General features: G+C 55.7%; 1 protein-coding gene across 1 annotated transcript in view; it reads left to right on the forward strand.

Moving 5' to 3' along the window:
- The window catches only part of KIAA1671 (KIAA1671 ortholog), a 186,192-nt gene that overhangs the window by 44,406 nt on the left and 127,599 nt on the right, over positions 1-14,187 (forward strand). Inside the window, exons 2-3 of the mRNA XM_075996649.1 lie at positions 10,464-12,068; positions 13,764-13,851. Of these exons, the coding sequence (XP_075852764.1) occupies positions 10,519-12,068; positions 13,764-13,851 (1,638 nt within the window). The 5' untranslated portion in view covers positions 10,464-10,518. The remainder of the gene's footprint in view (positions 1-10,463; positions 12,069-13,763; positions 13,852-14,187) is intronic.

Below are 14,187 nucleotides of genomic sequence, written 5' to 3' on the forward strand. Positions count from 1 at the left end.
TTCATTTGCACATTCATTTAGCGTGTGTTTGTAGAAACCTGCCATGTGCCGAGTCTGCTGGTAGATGTTTTACATACACAGTCGCCTTTAATCCTTAGATTGAGTCCCCTTGAGGTAGGTGCCATTGAACTTACAAAGAAACTAAGCTTTGATAGGTGAAGTGGCTCATCAGAGGCACTATAGCTAGTGTGTTCACTTAGAAAACATTTGTCCACTTAACCAATTTGTGCCACGTCCTTTAGGAAGCATGGCTTCAATAAGTAACTTTTTATTATTTTTTACATTAAAAAAAAAAAAAAAACCAGAGGAGAGCAATTCAGAGTTAGCGCAGTGGCTCAACTATGTCATCACGGTCTTTTCCACGTCATGATCCTTAAAATGTTGGCTTGTGGCCTCTTGGTCCCAAGATGGTTGCCATGGCTCCACTCATCGCACCTTCATTTCAGGTAGGAAGGAGCAGCAGCACAAAACACCTACAGCAAAAACAAAAGCCTCCTTACAAGTCTTCCCCATTTCCTCTTATGTTCTTATATATTTTTAGTCAGAACTGGGTTACATAGCTACTTCCAGCTGCAAAGGAAGCTGAAAAAAGCCAGTCTCTGACTTGTCAGAAAGGAGGGAAGCTACCCGAGAGCCCCTATCAGTACTATCGACTCCAACACCATGTTCTTTACCCTGTACTGGTAATTTCCCTGTTCAAATCAAACAACAAAAAAAGCATAAACTTTTACCATATCCACTTAACCCCTGTACCATTATTTTATTTTTAAACATGTTCCTTTTTGAAAAGTTAAATAAATAAATTTATTTAAAAAGTGGAGCATTTCAAAAAATCTCTATCCTACATGGAAAACCAGTGCCACTCGCCTTCAATAGAAAATAACGGTAAAAACTAAATGCAGTGAAAATGAAATATTTTAAATCTGCTACTGCAGCAGCCGATGGTCTAGGCTTGATGCTGTCTTCTGCCTGTTAGGTTGGGAGATTAGCAGGTAATGGAGATGGCGGTATTAAAGTCAGTGTCAGCAAGCAGAGACTGTCTCTGCGACTTCCAAAGGCTCCCATGAGAATAGAAAGGAAACAGCTTTCACACCATGTCATTCAAGGCACTTGAATGCTATTCCCGGGTTTCAGGGCATCCTGTTACCTAAAACCATCTGGGTCCCAGGTGGGCGCCTTCCCACCTCTGAGGAACTCGGCACTCTTCCACTCTGCCTTACCTGTGCCAGGCACCCAGTGGGTTCTGGGGCGGGCAGCTCACACGGAAGGTGCCTGTGCGCTGGGTGGGGTGTAGTGGTGGGCGTGTATCTTGCAAGGGTGGGAGCCTCGGGTGATACGAGGCATTTCGATCAGGTGAATTGCCCAGGAGGTCACATTGGCCTGGGAAATCAGCACAGGCTTCCTGGAAGAGGCTGCATCTAAACTGCTCTAAAAGGATGGGTAGGATTCAGGCAAATAGAAAAATCGTGCGCTGGGTGAAGGGCTGTCCATGCAGAAGGAAAAACATGAAAAGGACATTCAAGTCGTGGGACCCATTCGAGGACCTGGGAGTATTGGTCGGGGCCTGCAGCATAGACAAGATTAGCTTTAGGGGGGTCTTGACTACCTTGCCCAAGGCAAGGGGCAGTGGGTGTCACTGGGGATTCTAGAGCTGGGGAGTGACATGATCAGACATTTTCAGGGTTTGAGCTTTGCACATAAGACAGCTCTTGGGCCAACTTAAGCTGATTCCTTCAGAAATCTACTTGTACTTGGAGGGAATTATTATTTTTCTGAAATGCAATATGCACTTCTCAGGCTCCCTAAGGAGAGAGCGTGTCGTGCTCATGTTTTTCTGAGTCCGGCATTGTGCAGCTGTGTTTTATGTTGAATGGAGCCTTGGAGTCGAGTTTCCTCTGCTCGCCCGGAATGTCAGTTCCAGGGCTGGGTCTTCCTTCCTGCTCCCAATGCCAGGCCGCACAAGCCTCCAGGCCGGTCCCAGGCTCACGGCTCGCAGTGAGCTGTTCCAGTGACCCTTGGAAACCTTCTAGTTAAGGCTGTGCTGATCCTGTTATAACGCAGAGCCCTTAAAGCTCCAAGCGTGGGCAGGGCCTGGTTTATTGTTCATTAGACATTTTTACTGGGCGTGCCCCAGGGGAGAGGTCGAAAACGCCGGACTCTGCAGCTCTGAACTGACTCAGCGTGGGAAGTGTTTCCCTTAGAGGAGATTCTGCGTGTATCCAACGTTCTAGAAAAGGTGTGTGTCCTTTGAACCAGATAGCCCACTTTAGGCAGCAATTTATTACTATCTTGGGAAAATAAATTGCCTGTGAGCATTCCCTTTAGTATTGGCTTAATGTTCAACAGTTGGAAAGTTGCACCATTGAAGACCCAATAGTGAGGGACGGGTTATATAATGATGAGATAGCCACATAGTGGAATAACCACAAAAGCGTTAGAAACCCCTGTATGGGGTGCATAGCTATTGATGTGGAAGGTGTTCACGATATAGTTTGAAATTAAACACCACCAACAAAAACGAGTTTCTGAATAGCATGCATGATCTAATTCCATTTGAATTTCGACCAAAAGTTCCTTATTTTCATTGCAAATGCCCAGGTCGCTGTACATCAGAATGCTCATGGGGGTTTAGGATTATTAAAAATACTGTCGCTTCTCTGTATTTTAGGACTTTTCTGTAGTTATCATGTGGACCCACCTGAAGAGGTCTAATGGAGGTGTGAGTCTCGGCCAGGGTATTGTAAGAGCTTCGAGTATTTGAAAGAGGAGGATGTCCCACCCTTGGGGGAGTCCAGTCTCTCAGAGGACTCACTGGGCCACAATCTAGAACAGGGGCAGCAAACTGATTCTGTAAAGAGCTGTGGTAAATATTTTAGGCTTTCTGGGCCATACGGCCTCAGCTGCAACTACTAAACTCCATCCCTAAGACAGAGCCATAGATAACGGCTCTTGAAAGAAGCCACAGGTGATACAGAAATAAATGGGCATGACTGTATTCCAATAAAACTTTATTTACAAAACCAAGCAGTGGGCCAGGTTTGGTCTGTGGATTCTAGTTTGCCAATTTCTGATCTAGAGAAAAATAAGAAAAAAACACACACAAAAAACAGCAGCTTGTTAATTGTTTCCATGAGTGGTCAGCCTGTCCAAAAATAGCACAAATTGTAGGAAGGAACAGGCCAATGAAATTGAAAAGGCGGATGTTTAAAGAGAGGGCTAAAGATAAGTTGTATCATTCTTTCTCCAGCACAGCAGTTGCACCTGGACAAGGGGTGTTGGGGCGACGCAGTGTGGATTGTGCTTCGGAGGGTACAATATGCCAGTCAGCACATTAAAGGGTCTGAAAAGTCGTGCTGGGGAGACGCCTGCTTTGTGGACCCAACATTTGTCAAAGTCTTTTAATACACCACAAAACTCTTTTTCCCGTGTGCATGCCACCCACATCTGATGGTCCCGGGGGAGTCTGAGGGGAGCCACCTCAAGCTTCTCCCCGAACTCCAGAGCTGGGAACATCAGATGCGCTCAGCTCTAATGATGGGACTTACTCACGGAAGTCAGGACTATGCTGATGAAGCCCGTTCTTAACAAAAATAGCCCACACTCCATAGGAGACTTAACAGGGGAGTAAGAATTTTTATTTAGCCCCTCAACAATCCTTCATCGAGCACCAGCTGTTTCTAAGGAAGCATGGGGAAGGCGGAGATTTAGAATGTGCACCCCAGAATCCAGAAATGTGGTCTCCAGCGGGTGGGGGTGTCAGTCCCAGAGAAAAGTGGAAAATGCAGGACCGATGAACCTCCGGGCTGAGCCAAGTCGGAATCGCAGAATCTTTAAAATGGAGGGGCTCGCCCAAGCTGTCGCGGCCCGTTGGGGACATCCTGAGACTTACTAGGGTGATGGATGGATGTAGCCTCCATTTTTACGAAATATCCAGAGATGGCAGATCCTTGGAGACAGAAAGCAGATGAGTGGTTGCCAGGCGCTGGGGGAGAGGGGAATGGGGAGTGACTGCCTAACGGGTATGGGATTTCCTTTGGGGTTATGGAAATGTTTTGGAAACAGCAGGCAGGTGATGGTTGCACAATATTGTGAATTTACTAAACGCCACTGAGCAACTTTGAAATGGTTGAAGTAGTGGAGATTATGTGATTTCTACCATAATTTTTTAAAAGTAGGGTGATGGGATAATTTATTGTACAAACCTGGACAAACCAGGCATCCTCAAACTACGGCCCGCCGGCCACGTGAGGGCCACCTAGCACATTTATCCGGCCCTCCAGGTGTTTTTGCCGGCGCTGCCTGTCCTGCTTAGCAATCAACTCATCCCGGGCCCACAGTGCGCATGCGTGGAGTGTGCACCACACTCTCCAGCAACCCTCCAACGGTCTGCGGGCCAGTGAACTGGCCCCTGTTTAAAAAGTTTGAGGACCCCTGCCGTGGAGAGTCAGAGAATGCTGTGTCCCAGGTACACCAGATGGTCCCAGATGGTCCAACGTACCATCCCAGGTACACCAGGTGGTACAATGTATGGTTCCCTGACTAAAACCACCCTGCTCTGACTCCCTGGCCAGTGATGTTTACTTGCGGACGCTGACAGGCCGCGACTGTCGCGGCGTTTCACACGCTGTGCGTCCTGGGTTATTTCAAATAGGGGTTATGGCCAGGGGTGCCTTCTTGCTGCGGGCGGATAAATAACACTGCAAAGGACATCTTTGTGCCCGTAGCTTTTCTTTCGGGTTACTTCCATAGGATACATTTTTTTTTAGAAATGGGACTACTGAGTTAAAAATAAATATTTCTTTGCGGGGGGTGGGGGGTGAGGAATGCAGGGGGAAAACGTTAGATTTGCTGTCAGAAGACCCGAATTTCAACCCTACCTCTCCCCCTCACTAGCAGCGAGATCAGAAACTGGCTGCTTCTGGGCTGCATTTTCCCAGTGTGTGGACTGGTGGCAATAATTTGAATAGCACCAGGTTACTGCTTGGATTGATGACAGAAGGCAGACTCAGCCAGCGTTGAAAGCGAGTGTTGCCAATTGCTTTTATAACTTACATTGTCCCTGGGGGCGGCGGATGGGCAAACCCGTTTTCCACACCCACCCCTGCCTCGGATGTTGTTGTTATTTTCTTTTCTCGGGGGTGTTTTCCCTTCAGGTGCTTCATTTGCACGCTTGATTTTATGCCTGTTTCGGTGTCAGACTCTGGGGGTGCGGCTGTGAACGGACCCGGGGCGCTTCTTGTGCCAGGAGCTTACGGTTTAGTGGAGGAAACAGAGATAATCCCCACCTTTTCTGTCAGTGCTGGGCAAGGGGGACGCACAGGGAGTGAGATACTAGATAGAGCACAGGAGGAGGCACCTGAACCAGCCCTAGGGCATCAGGGAAGGCTTCCTAGAGGAGGTGGCCTTATGGCGATGGGAACGGAGGGAGGAATAAAGATTAGCCAGGCAGGGAGGACATGGCAGTGCACAGGTGTGAAGTCGGGGAGGAGCATGACATGTCTGGGGTTCACTGAGCTGGAGTGTATGTGTGTGTGACAGACAGACAGATAGACAGACCGATGCGTGCTATCAACCATCAGACCGAAGCCAGTGAGATAAAGAGGCTCTGGATCCCACCAGGCCTCAGGGACAGGAGTTTGATCTTCATCTGGAGGGCAGTGGGGGACACCCGTGGGCTTGGAGCGTGGAGGAGACATCCTGGTGCTTGCATATTCGAGGATCCCTCTGGCTGCTGCTGGAATAGACTGGTGGGGCCCCAGCTGTGGCAGGAAGGAGGCTGATTTTAAACGTCCCTTCTCAGGGACGTCCCTGGCCACCCCATCTCAAATTCCTTTCTTTATTATCACTTATCCAACTAACTGCTTATATATTTCACTTATTTATGTTGTTTGTTTTCTTCTCTCCTGTATCCTTGAACGTCAGCTCAAGCAGGTTTCCGTATGTTTTGTTCATTGCCGTGTCTCCAGCGCCCGACCCGTGGTAGGTACTCAGTGACTGTGTACTGGGGTGAAGGAAGAAGGGAAGGCAGGCAGGCGCCAGGGCGGCAGCCGTGGGGACAGGGATGAGAGGATGCACGCGCTCCGGTCGCCACTTGGCATTTTGGTTGGGCCTTTTCCATCCGGGGCCCGTGGGCGGGCAGATCGGATGCTCACTGCAGCCCTGCTCTTCCGGCAGGACACGAGCGTGCACTTTGCCAATCCGTTCTTGGCTGTTCCCACAGCGCCCCGCACAAGATGGGCTTGCAGAGTTGGGGGGCCCAGGGCTACGTTCCGGAAGATGCTGGAAGGTGTCAGGACCGGCCCACGCCCCTCACCAGATGGTGGCATTCCCAGGAAGCGGCAGCCAGAGATGGCTGAGTGAATGGCTGGGGAGCTCTCGGCTCGGATTTAAGGGTGTAATTATGAAAGAGCCTCAGCAGCTGTTAGAATGAATCAACGCCTCTGAGACTGGGAGAAAAGCTGCCAAGCGGTTTGGTTTTGAGTGGAAGCGCTGTTTCTTGCCTTCTCTCTTGCGGATCTCTCGGATTCCCCAGGAGACCACGAGCCCCAGCACCGAGCACAAAGCCTGGCGCTTTGGGAAGTGTTTGCAGAAGGAGGGTCAGGAGGATGGACGAATGAACGCTTTCGAATGACTCCTGTGTCATTTCAACACCTGTTGCTTTGGGGGACGCCCTTCTCAGATGAGTGGTGATTTTTTTTTTTTTTTCCTGCATGAAATGGCAGGAAATGGGAATTTTGAACTTTGCAGATCATTCCTGGGAGATCCAGCTTGTGGAGTTGGCAAGTTGAGCAAGAGCAAGAAAATACCCACTGCTATTATACCCGCTGCTTGTGGCTAGACTGACGTCACCTCTCTCCGGGTCCACCAGCCTCCTGACCTCCCAGGTGGACGCCTAGCTCCCCGCCTGCCCCACACGCTGACCTCCGTGATGAGGATATGTGTGAACCAGAGATGGCTCAGACTCTGTTTTCCTGCTTTCCTGGTTTTGGCCGCAGTGCTGAGCTGATGCACGATTAAAAAAAAAAATAACTGAGCCCGTCCACCTTAGGAATAAGTAGCAGCTGGCCCGTGTGCGAGTGCACTTCTGAAATGTTTGGGAAGACACTAACAGCTATTAAATCAAGCGTAACATATGGGCTACCTCTAAAGCAAGGTTTTGAAGCCTGTAGTCAAATCGGTGTCCTTGTGTTTTACCGCAGGTTAAACGAAAACCTGAGGACCATGGGTTGGGAAGGACTTTAAAATATTATTGAACCATCTACTACTGCGGGATTAAAAACTTATTTTACTTTCCTTTGTTCGTGGACTTATTAATTGATTCATTGATTTATATTCACATCCGAGGCTTTTGCTAGGCCCTCGACGCGGAGACCCGAGCGGTAGACGAAGCCATTACGCAGACTGCAGGGGGCAGAGGCACGTTCCGTGTCAGGGGTGTGGACTTAGGTGTGGTCGATCTCCTCACTTCCTCTTGCCTTTACCTTTTTCCTTGCATGCAGAGTAGCCACTGCAGTGGGTCCGGGGACTCTAAAGGGGGTGACATTTGTGTGCCATCAATCCCCATTCAGCCACAGTTGCTCTGGGCGGCTCTTCCCAGCAAAAGCCACGCAGGGGGACATCCGTTGTTCCACATTTGGGCAGATGAGCTCCCGTGAGGGCGTGCGGTCCATGTGGTCGTGGCGGGTGTGTGGCAGTGGCCCGCCCTAGGGCGGAGCCCCTCCCTGGGGCCCAGCGGGACTGGTGGGGGGTCCCTTCGTGGGGCTTGGTGGGTGGGGCCTCCATCTGAGCGCGTCTCCACTCTGGGGCTCTGTCGCTAGCCACGGCCAGAGCGACGCGTCTTGTGTCCCAGGCGGTTTGGTGTCATTTGTCATGAGACTCGTGGCATCTAGACTTAGTTGGCATTTCAGAAGAGTGAGAAGTGGAGGCAGAGTATTTCATCATTCGTTCGTTTATTCACTCAACAATTATTTATGCGTCGATAGCTTTGTCTTTGGTGCTGTTATAAACCGTGACATTTATTCCGCAGGGTTGTAATTCTGTGTGTGTGTGTGTGTGTGTGTGTGTGAGTTTCTTACACAAGACCGTGAGTTCCGTGGGTGTGCAGGGCTATTTCCCGCCCTTCTTTGTATATGTACTGGGTGGTCCAAAAACATGCACCAGAGAAGCAGGGAAGGTTTTCGCGGAGAACCTGCTGTGGGCTCCGCACTATTTATGCGCACGTATATGGAAGGCTACATAATTGAAAAGCCGAAGGGAGCATCCGTCCTCCTAGCTGGAGGAGATGCCAGCGGATGCAGTTGGAGCTTGCGAGCTTCTGCGCCGTCTGTTCACACACCGCCGGAGCTGCGGAGCCGGGGCCGGCGTCCCCCGTCTCCCCAGCCCCGCGGCTCTCAGCCCGCCGGAACGCACGGCGTCTCCCCACCCGCTCAGGCCGTGGGAGCGTGCGGACAGCGCCGACCACGATGAGGTGTGACACCCTCGGCTTTCTGCGGCAGGCACACCCCCCGCCCGGGGCCTGCCGGCTCGGGTAAGTGGGGCCGGCGCTCGCCCAGCGGGTGGAGGGCGCCGGTGGGCTCTGCCCGGGGATGTCGCCTCTGTCCTTTGCCTCCCGCCTGCCTGGGCCGCGTGAGTGTCGCAGAGCGGGGCTTCGAGAGGTCACGGGGGAAGCTGGCCGTGGAGGGGAACAGCCCGGATGCGGAGCCCTAGGGCTCTGCCTGGGGTCTTTGCAGGCGGAAGTCCTCCGATTCTCGGATGCTGCGTGTCTGATGTCTCTCCTGCCTCCGACTGGGTCTAGACAGTGTCCTCCGGTCTGGGGCGATGGAGCCCGTCAGCACCACTGAGCGTGCAAGGGAGAGAAAACACCCAAATCTGCCTGCCAGTCTCCCGTGGAGGCTGCCGAGAGAGTGGGAGACGGGGAGCAGCGTGCCACCCCGAGGAGGGGGAGCAGGAGGCCGGCGCGTAGCTGAGACACCCTCCCCTCCGTTGGCGGCAGTTTTACCGGGAAAGCAAACACTGGTGTGACAGGTGCCTGCGGATCCAGAACAGGGGCCTTGCCCGGCACTCTGCTAGGCCGGGAAGGAATACGACATAATTTTTACACAGGCAGGGCCATGCGGGGGACCGGACCTGGGGTCAGGCTTCAGCTGTGTGGCAGTGAGTGGGCCTGGCGGCCTCTCTGGCCCCTTTCCCCGAGAGGGAGGTGGCGGTCGCTCCTGCCTTTCGGGGTTGTCGGAGGATCAGTGAGGGAGGAGGGCTCCCGTTTTGAGAAGACGGATCTCACGACTGCAGGAACAGGGCGCTTATGCCCCGAGTCTCTGCAAGACGGGGTCTGGTGGTCAGGCCCGCCCGATAAGGCTGTGGGGAGGGACCGTGTAAAACACGGGAAGCGCCGGGCTCGGCTCAGGGTCCTACTTGTGCTGAGCCCTCGCCGTCCCTTTCCTTTTGAAGAACACAAAGGCCAGGCTGGGTGCCTGTGGTCCTGTCCCCCAGCTACTCGGGAGGCCAAGGCAGGAGGATCGCTTGAGCCCAGGAGTCGGAGGCTGCTGTGAGCTGTGATGACGCCACAGCACTCCAGCCTGGGTAACACAGTGAGACCCTGTGCCCAACAGTAAATAAATAAGTAGATTTTCAAAACAGAATATGGAGTCAGCGGGCATAAAATTAGGTGTTCTACAGGAAGGATCCTAAAGGCAAACAAATAACAGCAAATTGAGTGGGAAAAAATGAGATGGCTGATTATTCTTTTTTTTTTTTTAATGGTATCTGGAAAGGTTGGGGAGGGAAAAGTAAAGGGACCAAGGGACGGTCTGGTGGGGCTGGTGGCTGAGGCCTGGGTCCCGTCGTGGCCACTCCCCTCCCCGTGCCCCCAGCGACTGGTGCTCTGGGGCAGCTGCGTGAACTGCGGTGGTCGCTCACCTCCTGGGCACGGGGTCGGGGCAAGGGTCAGCGGGGGTCCCTGACGTGCAGGCTCTGCAGTGGGGACATAGGGCAACGGCACCGAGGGACCCTGAGGACGCCCTCCCTGGGGCTCATGCCGGGAGCCTGTGTGGTGTGACTCTGGGTCGAACCTGGGTTCGAGTCCTGACTTCCCCTCTTCCTTCCCGAGGGGCTGCGGGCTAGTGGCCTCGCCTGGCTGAGCTGGTTCCAGGTCTGTCCGGCAGAGACAGTCCCTTCTTACCCCGAGAGCTGGCCGGAGACGAGCCGAGTCAGGGGAAGTCCTCGGGCGAGTGTCTTTTCCACAGCCTCTGAGCTGGAACGAGCTTCAGAGACGGCCGTTCGGTCCCTCCCGTCGCCCGGAGCTCAAGGCGGTGGAGGGGCAGGCCCGGGCCCGCCCGGTGAGGTCAGCGCCAGGCCGTGGTCCAGAACCCTAACCCAGGGCTCTCTGTCCCGGTCCCCCAGTCCACTCTGCCGCAACCCAGACACCACGGACCGTGCCCTCAATTCCGTTTTTTTTTTTTTCTCAGCTGTTGCTCCTCCATTCCCAACGTTCCTCATCCCCATGGGTCCACGAGCATAACCATGGCGACACGGGTCGAGGTCGGCTCCATGACGTCCCTGACGGTGATGCCGGGCCTCGGCGAGATCGGCAAGGAGGAGACCCTGCAGCGGACTTACTTCTGCCAGGCTGGCGACTCCTCCAGGGCCCCCACGGCCAGGCTCTCAGAGGCGAGGAGCCCGCTGCGGAGCCCGGCCCGGGGGCTGCCCCTGCCGCGGCTCGCCCCCAAGCCCTTCTGCAGGGAGCAGGGCCCCCCGGACACGACGCCCGCCGCGCCCTCTTTGCAGCACAGTCCGACTGGCCTGGCTCCTTCCGGGGGGCCGTCTGAGCGGCTGGCTGCTAAGGACCTGGACGGGAGGGTGCCCGGCTGGGCGGGGCGGGAGGCCGGGGGCGGGGAGGGCCCGAGAGGAAGCTCGTCCCCGGTCCCCAAGGCCGTGCCCCTGCGGCCCAGCCCCACCAGCACGATCCTCTTCGAAACCACCAGGACCGGCCCCGCTCTGGGGAAGGCGGTCAGCAGCGAGGGGGCCCAGGGGGCCACGGCGGGCGGGTCTCATGAGCCCCCTTCGGGCTCGCGGCCGGAGGTGGCCGCCAAGCCCACCGTGCCCGCCCGCAAGCCGGCGGGGACCCTTCCCCGACCGGCCTCCCTGCCGCAGGACGCGAGGCCGTCCGGGGTCCCGGAGGAGGCAGGCCGGGGCCCGGCGCTCTCCAAGGCCGGCGGCGAGGAGCACGCCGCGGCCAGCCCCGCGCCGGAGCCCAGGCCTCGCCTGCAGAGGAGGCCCGTGTCGGCCATTTTCGTGGAGTCCAGCCAGCCTCCGCTGCCGGGCCCCGGCGGGGCGGCCTCGGCCGGGAAAACGCCCCCCACCCCTCCCGAGAAGACGTGGGTGAGGAAGGCCAGGCCTCTGTCCATGGACCTCACGGCCCGGTTCGAGAGCAGGGAGGCCTTGCTGAGGAGGGCGGCCGAGGAGGGCGGCACCCCCGAGCGCCGGGCCCCGGAGCCCAGGGCGGACAGCCAGCGTGTGGCCAGGCCAGAGGCCCCCCGCCGTGACCCCAGTTCCGACTTCCTAGAGGTGGCCAAGAAGATCCAGGAACGGAAGGAGAAGGTGCTTCTGCAGCAGGAGACTGGCAGCCCCAGCAGCCCCCGAGCCCCGGGGGGCGCAGCCAGGGGCTCCCCCGGGGAAGACCGGAGTCCTTGGGGGGAAGAGCAAGGCAGGCTGGCCCGGGAGCCAGAGGAGGCGCCCGAGCCCCCTTCACCCGTGCCAGGACGGGGCCCGGACCTCGCCGAGGTCAAGGGCAGAGCGGCCGAAGGCGTCCCCTCCAGGGGGAGCGTCAAGAAGCGCATCAGCCTATTTGGGGAGGAGAGCACCGTGGTGGCCGTGACCTTGGCCTTGGCAGCAGGGCCTGGACCCCCCTCAGCCTCCCCCGACCCCCCACCGGAGGCGCCAGAGCCCGGGAAAGGGGCCGTGAGCGTGCAGGCGCGGGTCAGAGGCTGGGCTGCCGAGAGCTCAGAGACGAAGCCCGCGGTCCGGAGGAGAACGTTCCAGGCCCGGCCGCTGTCCGCGGATTTGACCAAGCTGTAAGTGGACGCTCCACGCGCCTCCCTCCCTCGGCCCTGGGCTGCCGCCCACCAGAGCCCCTCTGGGTCTGGCCAGCAGTGGGGGCTAGAGCTCGGTATGCTTGGCCTGCTCGGCTTTGCGTGCACCTGTGCGTGCACTGGGAGGTAGCCGCCCGTTTCACAGATTCAGGCCAGAAAGCCCAACCAAGCTGAAGCCAGGCGCCATTCCAGCTCCGCCTGTCTCCATTGGATGGGGAGATGGAGGCCTAAGCCTCCGGGAGTGGCCCGGAATATAAAATCAGAGGAGTCAGGATAACCTGGGCAGGTGCTTCCCCTCACTGAGCCTCAGTGTCTTGACCTGGAAAATGGGAATGATACTAAGACCTCCCCTAAAAGGATGGAGGCACAAACATAGAGATAATGCAGGACTGCGGCTGCAAATGGTGTTATTGATCCAGCTGGTTAATAACGACTTTCTAAACTTGGCACACCTGTTTTCCCACAAGTGGCCACCGACAGGGAGATGCCACCAGGCGTGATCAGCGTGCTCGTTAATAACATGCATGCCACCAACATACTTTGTCCGGGGTGGAGCTTGCAGGGGCAGGACGTCTGGGCAGGCTGCCCTCCCGGCGCTGGGAACCGGGGCAGCCGGCCCGGCCACGGTTAGACCAGTGGCACTCAGCACGTTAGAATCATCTGGAACAAATACTCAGGCCTGGGCCCCACCCCTACAGATTCTGATTCAGTTGGTCTGGGGAGGGGCTTATATTTCGGTGGTTTTTAAAAGCTTCCAAGTGGGTTTCTTGCGAAGCCAGGCCTGAGAACCCCCCAGCTAAGGCAGCAGAGAAAGGGGCACCCGTGCCAGGGCCCTCACGTGCTCCCTCTCACTGTGTCCTCATCGTGCCTTGGAGGGGCCGCGTGACTTCCCCTCAGGCAGGTGGGGAAACTGAGGCTCTTAGTTTAGCAACAACACAACCACAGCCTCACACCTCCCAGGACGCAGACTCTGGGTTGCTAGGTTGGGGTCAAGTTGTAAGTGGTTCATGTTTTTCTCCCTTCCTTTTCTCCAAAGCCCCCGGCCCCGAGCTAAGCACGTGCCTCATCTTCCGGCATTTCCACCAGAGAACTCTTCAGAGAGGGAAAGAGTCTAGCCCCACTCCCTCTTGCCCTTGATATGCGGGGAGACTGAGGGAAGGGTGACAGCCCACGGTGGAGGGGCTGCTGCCCTGCCTGGATTGCCGCCAACAGCAGCTGTTAATTACCCCTCCTGGGGCATCTTCACTCTTCCCTAAACGCCCTCATGTAGCCATTAGGGCCTTGGGTAGCCTCTTATCTGCCCTATAAAAGGGACGGGGAGGTGTTAATTATCCCCATTTTATAGATGAAGAGACAGAGGCTCAGGTGAGGTCGCAAGCCCGACCGAGCTCCCCAGTAAGGAGGCAGGTAGAGCTGGGGCTAGCAGCTGTGTCTTCGCCCCAGCCCGGGCCCCTTGCACCCCGACCGATGATGCTGTGTGTCAGGTAGGCTGTCCCCACCCGGCGCTTCTCCTCTGGGCAGCTGGATAGGAAATGTCCTTTCTCGAGGGACATCGGCTGGTGTGGCTTTGACACTGCCAAAGCCGGCTTCACCCTGGGGCTCCTGAGCTGGCGGCATGTGGGCTACGGGGGACCCCGGCTTCTGGCTCCATCCGAGTAACTCGGATCTCTGTACCAGGTTTTCAGGTTCAGCGTCAAGCAACGACGTCAGACTCGAGAAGGGTGCTAGGCTGAGCATTGAGCTTCCTAGGGACCCGAGGGACAAGGTAAGGAGTGGCTGCGTCGGGCACGTCTCGCTTTCCAGTGGCCACTTACACTTACCGGGTGATCTGCTGGACCCGGGAGAGAACCAGAAACCTGTGACGCACAGTAAAACATTTCTCTCCTCTGACGTCGGGACTTTCAAAGTCGTCTTCTGGCGTGGTGGGCTCCGAGTCCCCACTCGCAGGTGTTAAATGCTGCTCCCGAATGTGACTGTCAGGCATTTAATTGTTTCTTTGCAAAGAGCAGAGGGGCATGGCTTTCTTTTATAGGAGAGTGCCTGCTTGAGTGTCTTCAATAAGACACTAAAATTCAGGTCGAAAATGTTAAAAGAAACTCCC

This window comes from Microcebus murinus, chromosome 22 (assembly GCF_040939455.1).
Source record: "Microcebus murinus isolate Inina chromosome 22, M.murinus_Inina_mat1.0, whole genome shotgun sequence".
Taxonomy (NCBI): Eukaryota; Metazoa; Chordata; class Mammalia; order Primates; family Cheirogaleidae; genus Microcebus; species Microcebus murinus.